At 37.4% G+C, this 19,927-nt stretch overlaps 1 protein-coding gene across 3 annotated transcripts in view; it reads left to right on the top strand.

Annotated features, from left to right (window-relative positions):
- The window catches only part of TMLHE (trimethyllysine hydroxylase, epsilon), a 211,189-nt gene that overhangs the window by 125,466 nt on the left and 65,796 nt on the right, over window positions 1-19,927 (top strand). For all 3 annotated transcript variants that reach the window (XM_071213271.1, XM_004459296.4, XM_071213272.1), the window contains one exon: window positions 15,325-15,444. In XM_071213271.1, the coding sequence (XP_071069372.1) occupies window positions 15,325-15,444 (120 nt within the window). The remainder of the gene's footprint in view (window positions 1-15,324; window positions 15,445-19,927) is intronic.

The following is a 19,927-nucleotide window of genomic DNA, read 5'->3' as shown; positions in this document are numbered from 1 at the left end:
TTTTGCTTTCTCTCCTAATATTTTCCTTCAAGTGAACTTAGCCAGCAACAATAAAATAGAATAAGAACAAAGTGACAAAAAGAAGGCATAACACACATGCAGAAACAACTGATTAAACCCCAAGGCTAGACAAAGAAGCCAAGGAACTGATTAAACCCATCAGATAAAATGATGACCAGACAGCAACAAAACCAATAATCAGGAAAACATGGTGCAATCCAATGGGCAAACTAAAAACCAGGAAGAGGAACAAGTAATTAAAGCTCTCAGGAACATATATTAGTGACCAATTTGATAAAGTGAAAGAAGAGATTAAGAATATGAAGAAAACCCTTGGAGAGAATACAGAAGAAATTGCAGTCATACGCAAAAGGAAAACAGATATGATGGTGATGAACAGCATAACTCAATAAATCAAAAATACACTCTCAACAAATAGCAGCAGATTAGAAGAGGCAGAGGAAAGAATTAGTGATGTGGAAGAGAGTACATCTGTTATCAAACAGTACAACTGATCAATAAAAAGATAGAAAAAAATCCATCTGGGACTTAGGGACCTGAATGATAATGCAAAACACACAAACATACACATTATAGGCATCCCAGAAGGAAAAGAGAAGGGAAAGGGGACAGAAGAGGTGTTGGAGGAAATAATGGCTGAAAACTTCCCAAATCTACTGAGGAGATGCATGATATACATGTCCAGGAAGCACAATGCACCCCAAACAGCATAAATCCCAACAGGCCTACATAAAGTCATGTACTTGTCAAAATATCCAAAGGTCAAGACAAAGAAAAATATTAAAAGCAGCAAGAGAAAAGAGAACCATCACATACAAAGGAGGGTCAATAAGATTAAGTACTGATTTCACTGAAAGCATGGAGGCAAGAAGGTAGTGGTATGACATAGTTGGGGTACTAAAAGAAAAAATATTTCCAGCCAAGAATACTCTATCCAGCTAAGCAAGCATTCAGAAATGATGGAGAGTTCAAAATATTCACAGATAAACAGAAACTAAGAGAGTATGCCAACAAGAATCCTGCCCTTCAAGAAATACTAAAGGGAGTTCTGCAGGAAGAAAGAAAAAAAACATGAGAGACAAAGTTGGAGGAGAGTGTAAATCAACTAAAAAGAAAAAAAGAGACAAAAATATCAAATAAAATTTGACAAACACAAATCCAAACAAAATATGGCTAATATAATTAATTCCTTGAAAGTAATACCACTGAATGTCAGTGGACTAAACTCACCTGTCAAAAGATTCAGACTGGAAGATTGGATTAGGAAATATGATCCATCTATATGCTATCTGCAAGAAAACATTGTAGCTCCAGAGATTCAAGGAAGTTGAAAGTGAAAGGCTGGAAACAATCTTACAAGCAAACAATAACCAAAAGGCAGGAGTAGCTGTTAATATCAGACAAAATAGACTTTAAATGCAAAACTATTGTGAGAGACAAAGATGGACACTACATATTAGTGAAAGGGATGACCCTTCAAGAATGAACAATCATAAATATTTCTGCTCCTAAAAAGGGCGCCTCCAAATACATGAGGCAAACACTTGAAAAACTAAGTAAAAGGATAGATGCCTCTACAATTATAATGGGGGATTTTAATTACACCACTATCAACTTTGGACAGAACATCTCAAAAGAGAATCAATAAGCAAAAACTTTGAACAGTATAGTAGAGGAGTGGGACCTAATGGACATATGCATAACATTACACCCAAATACAGCAGAATATACATTCTTCTCAAGTGCACATGGATCATTCTCCAAGATAGACCACATGCGAGGCCACAGAAAAAGTCTCAATGAATTCAGAAAGATTGAAATCATACAAAATAATTTCTCTGACCGCAATGGAATGAAGCTGGATATCTGCAAGGGCCAGAGACCCAGATTTGGCAAGAAGATATGGATGTTAAACAACACACTCATAGAAAAACAGTGGGTCAAGGAGGAAAACTCAAAATAAATCAATAATTACCTTGAAACTAATGAAAATGATAACACAATGTATCAAAACATATGGGATGCAGCAAAAGCAGTACTGAGAGGGAAATTTATAGCCATAAATTGATACATCAAAAAAGAAGAAAGACCTAAAATTGAAGAATTAATGGCACACTTGGAGGAATTAGTAAAAAAAAAACACAACAAACTAACCCCAAAGGAAGAAGAAAGAAAGAAATAACAAAGATAAGAGCAGATCTAAATGAAAGAGAAAATAAGAAAGCACTTGAAAAAATAAACCCAAGAGATGGTTCTTTGAGAAGATCAATAAAATTGACAAACCCTTAGCTAGACTAACAAAGAAAAAAAGAGAGAAGATGCAAATACACAAAATAATAAATGAGAACAGAGGTATCACCAATGACCCCACAGAAATAGACTATCATAACAGGATACTTTGAAAACTATATTCCAACAAAAATGACAATTTAGAGGAAATGGGCAAATTCCTAGAAACACGTAAGCAGCCTACATTGACAAAAGAAGAAATTGATGATCTCAACAAACCAATCACAAGTAAAGAGATAGAATCAGTCATTAAAAACCTCCCAACTAAGAAGAGCCCTGGGCCAGACAGCTTCACAAGTGAATTCTACCAAACATTCGGATAGAACTAACACCAGTCTTGCTGAAACTCTTCCAAAAAATAGAAAAAGAAGGAACATTGTGTAACTCATTCAATGATGTCAACATTACTCTAGTAACAAAGTCAAAGAAAGACACCACAAAAAAGGAAAATTTCAGACCAATCTCTGTAATGAATCTAGACACAGAAGTCCTCAACAAAATACTCGCTATTTATATTCAACAACACATTAAATGAATTATACACCATGACCAAGTGGGATTCATTCCTGATATGCAATGATGGTTCAACATAAGAAAATCAATTAATGTAATACACCATATAAATAGATTGATGGAAAAAAATCAGATGATCATATGTATAGATGCAGAAAAAGCATTTGACAAAATACAGTACCCTTTCTTAATAAAAACACTGCAAAAAATTGGAATATAAGGAAATTTTCTGAACATGATAAAGGGTATATATGAAAAACCCACAGCCACCATCATTTACAATGGTGAAATCCTAAAATCTTTCCCTCTAAGATCAAGAACAAGACATGGATTCCCACTATCACCCCTTCTATTTAACATTGTGTTAGAAGTACTTGCTTGAGCACTGAGGCAAGAACCAGATTTAAAAGGCATCCAAATTGAAAAGGAAGTAGTCAAAATTTCATTATTTGCAGATGACATGATCCTATACATAGAAAACCCTGAAACCTCTACAGGAAAGATTCTGGAACTCATAAATGAGTTCCATTATGTTGCAGGTTATAAGATGAATGTGCTAAGATCAGTAGCATTTCTGTACACCAATAATGAGCAATCTCAGGAGGAAATCAAGAAACAAATACCATTTAAAATAGTAATTTAAAAAATCAAATACCTAGGAATAAATTTAACTAAAGATGTAAAAAACTTATATACAGAAAACTACACAACACTGTTCCAGGAAATCAAAGAAGACCTAAATAAATGGAAGAATAGTCCCTGTTCATGGATAGGAAGATTAAATATTAAGCTGTCTGTCCTGCCAAAACTGATCTAAACATTCAATGCAATCCCAATAAAAATAAAAATCAACACAGCATTTTTTAACGAACTAGAAAAACTAGCTATGAAATTTATTTGGAAAGGAAAGAAGCCCCGAATAGCCAAAGACATATTGAAAAAGAAAAATGAAATTGGAGGAATCACACTACCTGACTTCAAAACATAGTACAGAGCTACAGTAGTGAAAACAGCATGGTATTGGCACAAGGATAAACACACTGACCAATGGAACTGAATTGAGAGTTCTAATATAGATCCTTATATATACAGTCATATAAAATTTGACAAGGCCGCCAAATCCACTCATCTGGGTGAAAACGGCCTATTCAACAAATGGTGCCTGGAGAACTGGATATCCATATGTAAAAGAATGAAAGAGGATTACCAACCCACACCTTATACAAAAATCAACTCAAGATGGATCAAAGACCTAAATATAAGAGCCAAGACCATAAAGACTTTGGAAAACAATGTAGGAAACCATCTCCAGGATCTTGTAATAGGAAATGGCTTCATGAACTTCACACCCAAAGCACGAGTAGCAAAAGAACAAATAGATAAATGGGACTTCTTCAAAATTAAAGCCTTCCACACCTCAAAGTAGTTTGTCAAGAAAATGAAAAGAGAGCCTACACAATGGGAGAAAATATTTGGTAACCATATATCTGATAGGAGACTTATATCCTGCATATATAAAGAACTCCTATCTCTCAGAAATAAAAGACAAAAAACCCATTTTAAAAATGGAAAAAAAAGTTTTGTGCAGACACATCTCCAAAGAAGAAATACAAATGGCTAAAAAGCACATGAAAAAATGTTCAAAATCACTTGTTTAGGGAAAATGTAAATCAAAACTACAATGAGATACCATCTTACTCCCATAAGTTTGGCAGCTATGAAAAAAACAGAAGACTACAAATGCTGGAGAGGATGTGGAGGAATGGGAACACTCATCCACTGCTGGTGGGAATGCAGAAGGATCCAACCATTCTGGAGGACAGTTTGGTGGTTTCTCAAAAAATGAGCTATAGATTTGCCATATGACCCAGCAATTCCACTGCTAGGTATATACACAGTAGAACTGAAAACAAGGACACAAACTGATATATGCACACCAATGTTCATAGCAGCACTATTAACTATTGCCAAAAGTTGGAGTCAACCCAAATGCCCATCAACAGATGAATGGATAATAAAATGTGGTGTATACATATAATGGAATACTACTCAAGTATAAGAACGAATACACTATAAGCACATGTGATTACATGGATGAATATTGAGAACCTTATATTGAGTGAAGTAACCCAGACACTGAAGGACAAATAGTACATGACCTCACTGATATGAAATAAGTAAAGCAAGCTGTCTCAGAGAGCTAGAGACTGGATGATAGGCTTAAAGGAATTTGGGTGGTAGAGCAAGATTGCGAGCTGACACCTACCTGGGTGAAATCTAGGATAAGCTGGAGGTAAATATTTGTACACGGAAGGGATAAAATGGGGGCATAAGGATACCTTTGGATGGGGTTTTGTGGGTTTGAGTAGGGCTAAGGATGGGAGGATGGGTCAGATGGCCCAAGACATTGGGGAGAGTGTGGGGGGAACATTCAAACATAGGAGATTGTCATGTATGTGGTTGAATGTATAATGCTGAGAAAATTTTTTCAAAAATATAATAATGTTACCTGTTTGAGATGCTTAAAGGGGAGAAGCTAACACAGGGCAGGTTTCTAGGGAGTGTGTGAGTGCTCATTTTGTCATAGTGGGTTATATCAATCGATGGAGTCCAATACAATGAGAGTGAAGGTATACCCACATCCTGGGGAGGACTGATGTTCTCAAATATAGGGAATTGTATCTCTCAAGAGAATTGGTGGTTCCCAATGGGTTAGGGCAGTCGAGCATGTCAAGCTCTCAACATTGTTGCAAGCATCTCTGAATATGGCCCTTCATGTAATGAAGGTTGATTGTCACTCTGTGCCCTGAGGGGAGAGGAAAAGAGGCATTTTATAGATGGAATCAGTGTAAATGTGGGCAATGGAAGTTTTCCACAAGATTATGCAAGGATGGATATAGGACATGTTAAATTACACCTAAAATGTATAGGGGCCTATAGACTAAAATGTAAACCATAATGTAAAGCATAAGATAACTAAAAATAAAATTGTATAGTTTAAAATATAAACCATAATGTAAACCCAAGTTTAACCATGTTTGAAATCTATTGTCTCAATCTGCACATCAGTTGTAACAAATATAACATGCACATGTAAAAAGATCTTTGCTGGGGAAGGGATAAAGTGTTTGAAATTGGACATATGGGAGTACTGTACATTGTATATTTGAATTACTGTGATCTAAAAGTTTTGTGAAGATGAGCTTAATAATTAGAAACGAAAAAGAAAAAGAAAGGACCTAGACACTGAGGAAGAGATGGAAGAAGTTGCCTTGCCACTGTGCATACAGGGCAATACTTATTGCAGTGATGGAAGGCAAAACATCAAATCAAAGCTTTTAATTTTTTAAATTTTTTAATACCCCAATTTATCTTTACTTTAATTTTTCTAAATTAGTATGTATCCTATATCTAACCTTTAAACCCATCACTATACTCCATTTTACTATAAAGGGAACCTGGCAATATATTAGGCTTCATTTTTGAAGAAGTTTTGGAACACAGGTTCAACTATGGCAGGGGAAGAATACTGGTGTGGGGTGTTATTGTTAGGGGGTATATGGTTGGGAGGGAGTTCTCTAAGGCATTTATACAGGGTACATAAAAATGTTTCGATATCTTCATAGTGGTTACAGTAAAAAATAACAACTGAGCGAGTGCTGAGTTCCTAACCAGGGGAGCTCTGTCGCATTCCCCAATGGAACAGCAACAATCCCCTAAGTGCAATGGCAAAGACCAACAAAGATGGATGGTCCAACAATGAGCCCTTGATATTAAGGACTGCTTGTGAGCCTGTGCGCCTGAAATAAAAACTAGGCCTAGAGCTGCAGGCTGCCTAAAAGTTACCTCCTGTGAGCCACCATGTTGCTCAAATGTGGCCACTCTCTAAGCCAAACTAGCATGTAAATGCATTACCTTTACCTCAGCATGGGACATGACTCCCAGGGATGAGCCTCCTTGGTGCCAAGGGAGTACTACCAAGTACCAACTGATGATGTAACTAGAAAACAACCTTGAATAAAAGGGTCAACTCAGACCAGCAGAATATCTCAGCCTACATGTAATATCAGATGTTAAGAAGGCTTTCTGAGGGCGGCAGACTTGATCCAGTGGTTAGGGCATCCATCTACCACATGGGAGGTCTGCGTTTCAAACCCTGGGCCTCCTTGACCCATGTGGAGCTGGCCTATGTGCAGTGCTGATGCACGCAAGGAGTGCCGTGCCACGCAGGGGTGTCCCCTGTGTAAGGGAGCCCCACGGGCAAGGAGTGTGCCCCGTAAGGAGAGCCACCCAGCATGAAAGAAAGTGCAGCCTGCCCAGGAATGGTGCCACACACACGGAGATCTGACACAACAAGATGACACAGCAAAAAGAAACACAGATTCCCGTGCTGCTGACAACAACAGAAGCAGACGAAGACACAGCAAATAGACACAGAGAACAGACAACTGGGGTGGGGCAGGGGAAGGGAAGAGAAATAAATAAATAAATAGATCTTTAAAAAGAATGCTTTTTGAGCTTGAATAAAAGGGGAAATGAAAAGGACAAATGAATTTATATGGCTATAAGTCTCCAAAAAAGAGTCAGGAGGTCATCAGAGGGGTCGCCCTTATGCACACCTCAGCAGGGTCCCAGACAGCCAAAGTAGATAGAAACCCAGGGACTGGTTCTTCTGAGGGTTACAGAGACCCACAGGCTCTATGGTCATGGCAGATGGAGTTCAGTACCATGTCAGTTGGCCATACTTTGGAGTTTGTGTTCCTGAGTGTGATGAAGTTGGACTCAGGTGTGATCTTTGTTCACAAGCCTTTCCTGTTACTTTTACCAGAACTGTGATTGGCTCTGGGATTTGGTGTATACTCAAGGGACCTAAATTTCTGGACTGTCCATGTGATAGCCAGGCCCTGAGCCTTAACAGACTTGTAACTCCTACCCTCTGGTTTATTGGACTTACCCCAGCCAGCTAACAGGGAGGTGAAGGTCAGCTGCCACTCCAGGGAGCCAAGAGTGCCTACAACTGCAAGCAGGATAATTGTATCCATCATCCAATTGGAATCTAAGCCCCCTCTTGATACAGAGGTGGAGTGGACATAAACACCCCAGGATCCACAGGATGGAGGAATAGAGTATGGATTAAAGTGGACTTGCTGATATTCTATTCTAGAACTATTATGATTAGTAATAGAGGAAAATGTACCATTGATGTGAAGAGGGTGGCCATGGTAGCTGCTGATGGTAGGGAGAGGGAAGAGGAGATGTGATATGGGGGCATTTTTGGGACTTAGAGTTGTCCTGGGTGGTACTGCAGGGACAGTTACTGTACATTGTCCAGCCATGGCCCACTGGGTGGACTAGGGCAGAGTGTAGACTATAGTGTTGACCGTTGTCCGTGTGGTGCAACAGTGCTCAGAGATGTGTTCACCAAGTGCAGTGAATGTCCCGTGATGATGGAGGAGGTTGCTGATATAGGAGGAGTGGGGTGAGGGGGGTGGAAGGTATATGGGAAGCTCATATTTTTTTTTTAAATTTAACATTAAAAATAAATAAATACAAAAAAAAGATAAATAAAATCATTATTCTTGTGGGGAAATAAATTGTAGAAAATAAATGAGTTCAGTAGAGTCACAGGTTATAAGATCAATACAGATAAATCAGCATTTCTGTACACAAATAATGAGCAATGTGAACAGGAAGTCAAGAACCAACTACCATTTACTATAAAAACTAAAAGAATCAAATACCTAGACATAAACTTAATTAAACATGTAAATGACTTATATACAGAAAACTACACAACACTGTTAAAGGAAATCAAAGAAGACTTAAATAAATAAATGGAAAAATATTCCTGTTCATAGATGGGAAGACTAAAAATAATTAAGATGTCTATCCTACCCAAACTTATCTACAGATTTAATGCAATCCCAATAAAAATCGACACAGCATTTTTTATCAAATTGGGTAAACTAAGTATGAAATTTACTTGTAAGGGCTGGAGGCCCTGAATATTCAGACATATTGAAAAAGAAAAATGAAATTGGAGGAATCACACTACCTGACATTACAACATAATAAAAGGCTACAGTGGTCAAAACTGTATGGTATTGGCACAAGGATAAACATACCAACCAATGGAACCAATTGAGTATTCTGAAATAGATCCTTGCATTTACAGTCATATGATATTCAACAAGACCACCAAGCCCTCTCAGCTGGGAGATAATGGCCTCTTCAACAAATGGTGCTTGGGGAACTGGATAGCCATATCCAAAAGATCGAAAGAGCTACACAATCTCACACCTTATAAAAGTCAACTGAAGATGGATCAAAGGTCTAAATATAAGAGCCAAGACCATAAAGACCTTGGAAGATAATATACGGAAGCACCTACAGGACTTGTCATAGAAAATGGTTTCATGAACTTCACACCCAGAGCATGAGCAGTGAAAGAAAAAAAAATTGATAAATGGGACCCCCTCAAAATTAAAAAATTTTGCACCTCAAAAGAGTTTGTCAAGAAGGTGAAAATACAGCCTACCCAATGGAAGAAAGTATACTATATATCTGATAGGAGTATATAGTATACTACCTATATATCTGATAGGAGTCTAATATCCAGCATATAAAAAGGAGTCTAATATCCAGCATATATAAAGAAATCCTATATCTTAAAAATAAAGACAACCCATTTTAAGAAATGTGCAAGTGATTTGAATGGACATTTCTCCAAAGAAAAAATACGGATAGCTAAAATGTACATGAAAAGATGTTCAACATCACTAGCTATTAGGAAAATGCAAATCAAAACTACAATGAAATATCATCTTGCACCCATTAGACTGGCAGCCATTAAATAGAGGACAACAAGTGTTGGAGAGGATGTGAAGGATTGGGAACCCTCATCCACTGCTGGTGGGAATGTAAAATGGTGCAGCCATTGTGGAGGATAGTTTGGCAGTTCCTCAAAAAAAACTAACTATAGATCTGCCATATGATCCAGAATTCCACTGCTGGGACACAAACAGGTATATGCACACCATTGTTCATTGCAGTATTATTCATTATTGCCCAAAGTTGGCATCAACCCAAATACCCATCAACAGATGAGTAAGCAAAATGTGATATATACATACAATGGAATAGTACTCAGCTGTAAGGAGGAATACAGCACTAACTGGGATAACATGGATGAATCTTGAGGACCTTATGTTAACTGAAGCAAGCAAGGCATTGAAGGACATATTACATGACATCACTGATGTGAATTAAGCAAATTGATTAGACTCAGAGAGCTAGAGTCTGGAAGATATGTTTTCAGGAAATAGAAAGGGAGAAGAAGGTTGTGAACCTAAGCTCATACTGGTGAAATCTATAAGGTGGAAGTGAGTAGTTATGCAGTGAAGGGATGCGCCAGGATTGTAGTGATACCATTGGGTTGGATGGTGCAAGTTTGGCGGCGGAGGGTGGGGAGGGTAGGTTGGACATTCTATGGAACTCGGGGGGAGGGTTGGGGAGGGAGCAGGTGAACAACGGGGATTGACAGGTATGTGGTTGAAACTACAATGTGGAGAAAACTTTTTTGGAAATATAACAAGGAAAGGTTACTATTTTAGGTTGTTGGATGGGGGGCATTTGGGACAGGATGCACCTGAGGCAGTTTTCTAGAGAATGTGCAAGTGATCATTCTGTCATAGTGTATCAGTGGGTGGAGACCCACATAATGAGAAGGAAGGAGTTGGACTCTCATCCCGGGGAGGCCAAAAATGTTCTCAGAGGAGTGGTTGTCTCTTGAGAACATGGGTGGTTCCTAATAGGGGAGGACAGACCAGTGTGCCAAGCCCTCAATGTTGTTGCAAGTAACTATGAATCTTGTCCTTCAAGGAGTGAAGCCTTGTGGTCAACATGGGCCCCAAGGGGAGGGGGCTAAGAATAGATTAGATGGAAGAGGGGATATTTAGGGTGCAGTGGAAGTGTTCTCCATTATCTTGCAATCATGGATACAGGCCATGTTGAGTTTCATCAAAAATTAATAAAAGTGTATGGTGTGGAGTATAGACCATAATGTTTATCATTGACCATGGTCAGTGGATATAATTCAGTATTTGTCCATCAGTTGTAACAAATGTACCATCCACATATAAAAAGGTTATTGACATGGGAAGGGGGAAATGGGGGAGATTATTGGGTATATGGGAGTCCCGTGTTCTACATGTGACTTTACTGTGACCTGAAACTTCTTTGAAGACAAAATGGAAAAAGTAAAACACTGGGGAAGAAATGGAAGAAAATGTCACTGTACATACAAGACAACAGATTATTATAGTGAAGAAAGGAAAAACATCAAAAATTTTTAATATTTTCCATTATTTTTAATATCCCAATTTTTTATTTCATTTTAGTTTTCCTAAATTATTATGTATTTTATGTCTTATGTTTAAACCTATTATTATTTCATTTTCCTATTTATTATATTTGGCAATATTCTTGGCTTCATTTTTTAAGAAGTTTTGAACCACAGAAGGGTTACAACTGTGGTAGGGGAGGAGCAATGGTATGGGGTGTCAGTGATGGAGGATAATGGGAGGAAATTCACGTGGGCATATATATAAGGTACCTAAATGTGTTCAGATGTTCATGGGGCATTGTCACAGTGGGTGGAGATTCACACAATAACTGAAAGAATATTGAATTCCCATCCTGGGGGGGGGGGCTCTCCCACATTCTCTAATGTAACAGCAACAATCTTCTAAGTGCAGGGCAATGACTAGTGAAGAAGGATGGCCCATTGTTGGGCCCTTGATATTGACAATTATGCTTATGAGCTTTTGCTCTTGAAATTACAACTTATCCTAATGCCATAGGGTACCTAATTGTTACCTCCTGAGATCCTCCATGTTGCTCAAATGTGGCCTCTCTCGCTAAGCCAAATGCAGCACATAAATGCATTATCTTCTCCCCAGCATGGAACATGACTCCTGGGTATGAGCCTCCCTGGCACTGAGGCATTACTACCAAACACCAACAAGCAATACAACTAGGAAAAGACCTTGAATAAAAGGGGAAAAGGTAAAGACAAATGAGTTTATATGGCTAAAAGACTTCAAAGTGAGTCTGAAGTTCATCCCAGAGGTAACGTTTATGCATGTCTCAGTAGGGTCTCATAGACTACCAAAGTAGATACTACCCCAGATAGTGGGGCTCCTGAGGGCTCTGGAGACACCCAGGTTTTGAGTGTGACAGAGTTGCATTCAGATGTGACTTCTTTCATTGTGCCTCTTCTGTCCCTTCTATTTGAACCGATAGTTGGTGCTGGATTTGGTAGGTGTACATCCAAGAAACTTGAATCTTTGAACTGTCCATGTGCCAGCTGGGCCCTAAGCCTCACTGGAGTTGCAACACCTACTACCCAGTTCATTGGACTCACCTAGGACAAGTAACAAGGAGGTGAGGGGCTGCAACCACCATACCAAGGAACCAAGAGTGTCTACAACAGCAAGCCAGGGAATCCCTTACCAACCATATGGGATTGAGACCCTCTCTCAATTAGAGATGGAGTGGGCATCATCATCCCAGAATCCTCAGGATTGGAGAATAAAATATGGACTAGTGTGGACTTACCAATATTCTATTATAGACTTATTGTGATTCTAGCAATGGAAAAAATTATGTCATTGATGTGGAGACATTGGCCACTGGAGGTGCTGAAGGCAGGGAGAGGGAAAAAGAGGTGTAATATGGGGGTATTTTGGGGACTTGGAATTGTCCTGAATGACATTGCAATGACAGATATGGGCCATTATATAGCCTGCCATAATCTACTATAATCCATGCTTAGTGGTAATGCTCCAAATGTGTTAATCAATTGCAATGAATGTACCACACTAATGAAAGAACTTGTTAATGTGGAAAAGGGTGGGAGATGTGGGGAGTGGGGCATATGGGAATCCCTTATATTTTTATGTGTAACATTTTCTGTAGTCTAAGTATCTTTTTTAAAAAATAAAAATATTTTTTAAGAAAAAGGTATGATCTCACTAACATGAACTAAATATAATGAGCAATGTCATTGAGTTAATACCTAGAAGATTGGTTTCCAGAAGATAGAATGAGGATAGAGAATGGGGAACAGAGGCTTAATTTGTGCAAATTGTGAAATAAGGTTGACTTTAATTGTTTGGAGCTGGGTAGAGGTGATGATAACACATTAGAATGAATGCAATTAGCAGTGCCAATATGGAAATATGATTGTGGTTGGTATGCAAAGTTTAAGGTTGTATATGTCTCTAGAAGAAAAGCTAAAGAATGAAATATGGGTTTGTATAGCCTAGTGAACCCTGTTACAGACGAGTGTGTTTAATACTACAAATATTAGAATGTTCTTCCATGAATCAGAACAAATGTACATTTATATTACAACATGTAATAGGGTGATATTTGAGCTAACATTCACCTAAAGCAACTATGGACCATAGTGAATAATAATATATGAATGTTTTTACATCAATTCTAAAAAAAATAGAATTATCCTAAGTGACAGAACACAGACACAAAGTACTTCATACTGTTTGACTCTAGTTATATAAATTGTAAATATAAATGAAGTTATAGAGATGGAATTAGATCGGCAGATATGCATGGCATGTGAAGAGCAGAAGGATTGAGAGGTAACTGCTAAGGGGTAGGGAATTTTTCTCTTTGGAGTAATGAAAATGCTCTAATATTGATTACGGTGATAAGTGTACAACTCTATGATTATATCAAAACCCATTGAATGTACACTTTGAATGGATTGTATGGTATGTGAATATATCTCTATAAAATTGCTTAAAAAAAAAAGATGGTATTGAAAGATCATCCAGTTTTGACCTAATTCCTGAGGCTTGATTCAGAGACCAGTTATAATTAGTTATATTATTAGTGATACTGCCTTACGCTACACAGCATTTAGCAAGCACATTAATACCCATTTTTTTCTTTTGGTCATTATTATAATCCTGAAAAGTATGTATTTTGCCCCCTGTTCTACTGATAAGGTACCTAAGGGTCAGCTGTATTAAGTAGCTTGCCCAGGATTAATCTGCTAGTAAGCAGTACAATTGGGATTTAGATGCCTTAGGTTTCCTAATAAACCCAGTGCTCTTTCCATGTACCATTCTGCATTTCTAGGTGGTATATACATTGATCTTCTGTAGTATTGAACATGATGTAAACCTACTTTATTAAAATTAATAACTTATTTTTACTTCATAAGATCCAGATATACCTCATTGTGTATAAGTGTCAGAGTCGAGGACCCGAAGGGTATCAGGAATAAAAGACAAAGGAAGATTGGGATCAGGGAATCTGAGAGCATTGAAGCCTCAAGCTCATCAGACAAGTTTATTAACTTCAGGGGCTCTTTTTTATACCCCTAGCGTTTGTGGGAGTAAGCAGTTATTCTAGTTAGCTATTCCCATTACCTCAGCCCTTTCAGTGCATAGTAGATTTATATTTTAGTTTACAATAACTCCATAATTATAACTCAAAGTACAGAATCTCAGTGTTCAATTAGATTGTCGAAAAAACATACTCATAAATCTTGTTGCCCAGGTTGCCTCATTCCACCTGAATGTGCACATCTTCTTACTAAACTTGTGACCTGCATGCATAGCTATGGAGACAGTATGCCTCGGTGGTCAAGGAAGTAACATACTCCATGGAAACAACATGCCTTTGTTTCCCATATATAAGATAATATGCTGGATCATTTGCCCCCTATGCTACCAGAGAATAATCAGGAACATTTGTAAACCATCCAGTTTGAAATACAGTGAGAACTCTCAAATAAAGGAATTTGTGCTGGTAAACAATAAATTGAGAAGGTTTACCGATTATAGTTCAAGAGGAAGTACAATTCTTATTTGGACTTGAAGGTTTCAGAGAGAGAAAGATGAATTCTGAAAGCTAAAGAATTAAAGTGACCTTTAGTCACGACTGAGCCCACCAGGAAAATAAGTATAAAATCAAAATCTATGATTGTGTACCTCAAGGAGAGATGCAACAACCGTACAGCAAATCTCAGTAAGTACTTCATAACTATATTTTGTTCTTTTTCTTCTTCCTCCATGTCCAAAGGATGTGTGAGGGTTTTCATAAATCACTTATAAAGCAGCTGCATATAAACATCTTTTTTTAAAAAGCAGGGAAGGTAAAAATAGGAAAGGACCTTGAATGTGAAGAATATTTAAAAATATGCACATAAACAGAATGTGATGATTCCCTACTCTTTCAGAATATATTTTACTTCCATAGTTTCCCCTTGAATTTCTAGAATACGAATCAGTGACAGAGTTGTTATGACTAATGTATTCAGCTGCCATCTTCAACTTATGGATGGAAACCTGGAGCCAAAAAATTTATTATTTGTAACTGAGGAATTATAGAAAACATTGGGAAAAGTTTTGAAAGACAAAACTTAAAATATCAAATACCTAATAGGTTTTCCTTTATTTCATTTGACAGAGAAACCATCTTTGGAAGGATGTGGTATTTCACTTCAGATTTCTCCAGGGATGACACTGCGTACACCAAGCTAGCTCTGGATCGGCACACTGACACAACCTATTTTCAAGAGCCCTGTGGGTAGGTAAATTAGACTTTTTAAAAACTGGGGCTGGTACCATGTGATGGATGGTATTGAGTAATTTCTTAATCATATTCCATTCATTTTGAACCAATATCATATCTGACTGCTGTTGATTTATGAAACTATTTCTTTCTCTTCTCCTAGAAACATGATCACTTTGAGAAACCCTAGCTCAGTCTTCTTTAAACTCATAAGCATGAACATTTCTAAAATGATTTACAAAAGTCAAAAAAATAAAAAAATAAAATGATTGAAAGCCTACCTTACTACGTAAATGGAGTATTAATTTTGGTTTTTTTATACCTTTTTTTTTTAATTGATTTTGTAAAAATATTACATTAAAAAAATATGAGGTCCCATTCGACCCCATCACCCCCACCGCACCCCTCCCCCCCCCAGCAACACTCACTCCCATCATCATGACACATCCATTGCATTTGGTAAGTACATCTCTGGGTATCTCTGCACCTCATGGTCATTGGTCCACATCATGGCCCACACTCTCCCCCATTCCATCCAGTGAGCCCTGGGAGGATTTACAATGTCCGGTGATTGCCCCTGAAGCACCATCCAGGGCAACTCCAAGTCCCAAAGGCGCCTCCACATCTCATCTCTTCCTGCCATTCCCCATACCCATCAGCCACCATGTAATTTTGTTGAATATTATTTTTTCTCATGCTAACTATAAATAATTTACAAAAATATTGGTTAACCATTAGTTTTATAATTTGTCTTTTTTTTGCATTGAATTATTATAATATTGCAAAGGGGTCCATCCTTCATAAACAGCTGCTTTGAGTATGGTATTAAGAGGAATTTGAATCACATTTAAAATAAATCAGAAAGGAATACTGATTGGAAAAAAATATTTCTTGTAGAATCAAAAACTATTGAGCCTAAGATAATATATTTCATATTTAACTTTCCTCCCATTTGCCACTATTATAGGTACCTTGGTAGTTGTTATTTTGTTGTTGGCAGCAATGGTATTGACTGTAAGCTTAGAGGCCTGAGATGCAAAGAGATTAGTAATGGGCATGCACTATGAATTTATAAAAGTAAGAAAAGGTGATAATATGCAGTTGATTGTGGTAACATTGATTTCCTTTAAGCATTTGGAACTTAAGAATGTTCTGTTCAAGACTGGAAAAAATTAAACATCTTTTAGAGATCCTGCTCAATGTTATAGATATGTGGAGAGACCAACCGCCCTGCAGCCTCATTCTAGAAGATGCAGAAGGCAGAAAGAGGAAATGGATGCGAATAAGCTAGACAAGGGTTGGATCTCAAATACTAACTAGCTTTTACCCCTCTGACTACCACCAAAGAGAAGCAATTGTCTATGTCTTTAATTTAACCCTTTCTAGTCAATGGCAAGGAAGAAATACATTATCGGTACAAGCTTACCTTGGAGATATTGAGGGTGCAGTTCCAGACTGATGCAGTAAAGCAAATATCACTATAAAGTGAGTTACATAATTTTTTTTGGATTCCCAGCGTATATAAAAGTTATGTTTACATGATACTGGAGTCTATCAAGTGTGTACAATAATATTATTTCTTTTAAAAAGTACATACTTTAATTAAAAGTATTGTATTACTAAAAATATGTTAACCATCGTATGAACCTTCAGCAAGTCATAATCTTTTTTGATGGTAGAGGGTCTTGTCTCAGTAATCTGGATGGTGGTTGTAGAAGGTTAGGGTGGCTGTGGCAATTTCTTAAAATAAGACAACAATAGAGTTTCCCATGTTGATTGATTCTTGCTTTCATGAACTATTTCTCTATAGCATGCCATGCAGTGCTATAACATTTTATCTACAGTAGAACTTCTTTAAAACTTGGAATCAATCCTCTCAAAGACTGTCACTGCTTTGTCAACTAAGTTTTCATAATATTCTAAATCCTTTGTTGTCATTTAATCAATGTTCACTTCTCTGGGAGTAGATTTCATCTCAAGAAACCACTTTCTTTGCTCATCCATAAGAAGCAACTCCTCATCAGATTGAGTTTTACCATGAGACTGCAATTCAGTCACATCTCCAGGCTCCACTTCTAATTCTAGTTCTCTTACTTTTCTACCACATCTGCAGTTACTTCCTCCACTGAGGTCTTCAGCCCATCAAAGTCATCCATGAGGGTGGGAATCAACTTCTTCCAAACTCCTGTTAATATTGATACTTTGACCTCCTCCCATGATGACCATGAATGTCCTTCTTGGCATCTAAATGGTGAATCCTTTCCAGAAGGTTTTCAGTTTACTTTGCCAGATTGAGCAGAGTAATTTATAGCAGCTATACCTTTGAAAAAATATGTATTTTTTAAAGAATAAGACATGAAATTTGAAATGACTCCATAATCAATGGGCATAGAATGAATGTCATGTTTGCAGGCATGAAAACAACATTAAACTCTTTGTACATCTCCATTAGAGCTCTTGGGTCACCAGATACATTGTCAGTGAACATGAATATTTTCAAAGGAGTCTTTTCTTCTGTGCAGTAGAGCTCAACATTGAGCTTAAAATAATCAGTAAGAAAGTTCTGGGGAAGTGGCATTTTAATAGGTCACAGGGCTCAACTCTCTTATAAAGGAAGTGGAAGAAGGGCAGAAACTGTCCAAAGAGGCTGCTTTGGGGATCTACAAACCAGGGGAATGCTGCATGCATTGTCCAGGAGGGAGCAACACAGAGAGCTAAAGAGTCCCACAGCAGGGAAGAGCACCCATCCCTGACCTATTAGGCAAATAGCCTAGGTAAAATCCATGACTGCCACCAAATGAAAAGGAAGCAGATGTTTTCCTTCCTTGGAAGAGGGAAGGTGTGACAGAGGGCTGAGTGTAGTTTTTCTTCAGTGGGTTTAAACAGCAGGGCCAAGCTTTGAATCCTGACTCTAACCAGCCTGAAAACACCAGCCAACAGAGGTTGAAAGATACACCTCCATGGAAAGGTTCATCAAAGAATGCCATCTACTAGCAGGCTGGGAAAGTGAAGGAAAAAAGTCTTCTGGGAGTCCTTCCTGTTCCTATTCCCAGGCCCATTTGGAACTGGTCTGTGCCCCCAATATCGTATCCTTGAACCTGTTTTGATCATTTAAACATGGGAAATTTTTAAAATCTAGAATAATTTGAACCAAGAATTGAAGAATTTTGTAAAAAAAAAAAAAAAAAAACACCAGTAAACTCCTAAACAAGAAAGATAAATTAACAACTGGAGTGAACTCAACAATATAATCAAATATTTAGACACCAGCAAAATGTTACAAGCCATACTTAGAAACAGGAAGATATGACCCAGCTAAAGGAACATATTAAAAACCTTGATGAGGCACAGGATTTAAAACAACTAATTAATGATATTCACATAAATCTCCTAAATCAATTCAAGGAATTGAAGGAAAATATGGCTAAAGATATAAAGGATATTAAAAAGATATTGAGTAAGTGTAAAGAATTTGAAAGCTTGCGAAGAAAAATAACAGAGCTTATAGGCATGAAGGACACAATATGTAGAAGCATACAACAGCAGATATGAAATGGCAGAAAATTGGATAAGTGAATTGGAAGACAGGGCATCAGAACTTGAAAAGACAGAAGAGCAGACAGAAAAAAAAGAATGGAAAAAACTGAGCAGGATCTTGGGGAATTAAATGACAGCATAATAAAAATTACTGTCCAAGAAAGACAATGTCCTCCAAACAGAATAAATATGAATAGACCTACTATGACACACCTACTGTTCACAATGTCAAATGACAGAGATAAAAAGAGAATTCTGAAAGCACAAAGAGAAAAACAATCCATCACATATGAAGGATGTCCGTTAAGACTTAGTGTGTACTTCTCAGAAACCGTGGAGTCAAGGAGGCAGTGGTATGATATATTTAATATACTGAAAGAATAAAACTGCCAGCCAAAAATTCTTTATTCAAGAAATGGTCATTCAGAAATGAGGGTGAGTTTAAAGTTTTCACAGGTAAACAGAAACAGAGAGTTTGGCACCAAGAGAATGGCTTTACAAGAAGTATTAATGGGAGAGCTGCTGGCTGAAAGGAAAAAAACAAGAGAGGCTTATAGAAGAATGCAGAATTACAGATTATTAGTAAGGTGTAACTGAAAGAGTAAAAGACATACAATAGTAAGATATGACTTGAGAAACCAAAGGATAAAATGGGTGAAGTAATGCCTTTACAGTAATAACATTGAATGTTAATGGGTAGAAATTCCTAATCAAAAGACCACAAACTGGCAGAATGTATTTAATAAATATGAACCTTCTATATGCTGCCTACAAGAGATTCACCTTATACACAAGTACACAAGTTGACTGAAAATGAAAGGTTGGAAAAAGATATTTCATGCAAACCATAACAAAAAATAGCTGGAATAGCTACACTAATATCAGACAAAATATATTTTAAATGCAAAACTATTATAAGAGATGAGGAAGGACACTCTATATTAATAAAAGAATATTTCAC

This window comes from Dasypus novemcinctus, chromosome X, assembly GCF_030445035.2.
Source record: "Dasypus novemcinctus isolate mDasNov1 chromosome X, mDasNov1.1.hap2, whole genome shotgun sequence".
Classification (NCBI taxonomy): Eukaryota; Metazoa; Chordata; class Mammalia; order Cingulata; family Dasypodidae; genus Dasypus; species Dasypus novemcinctus.
The sequence above is the reverse complement of the archived record's forward strand: the minus strand, read 5'-3'. Positions and strand labels throughout refer to the sequence as shown.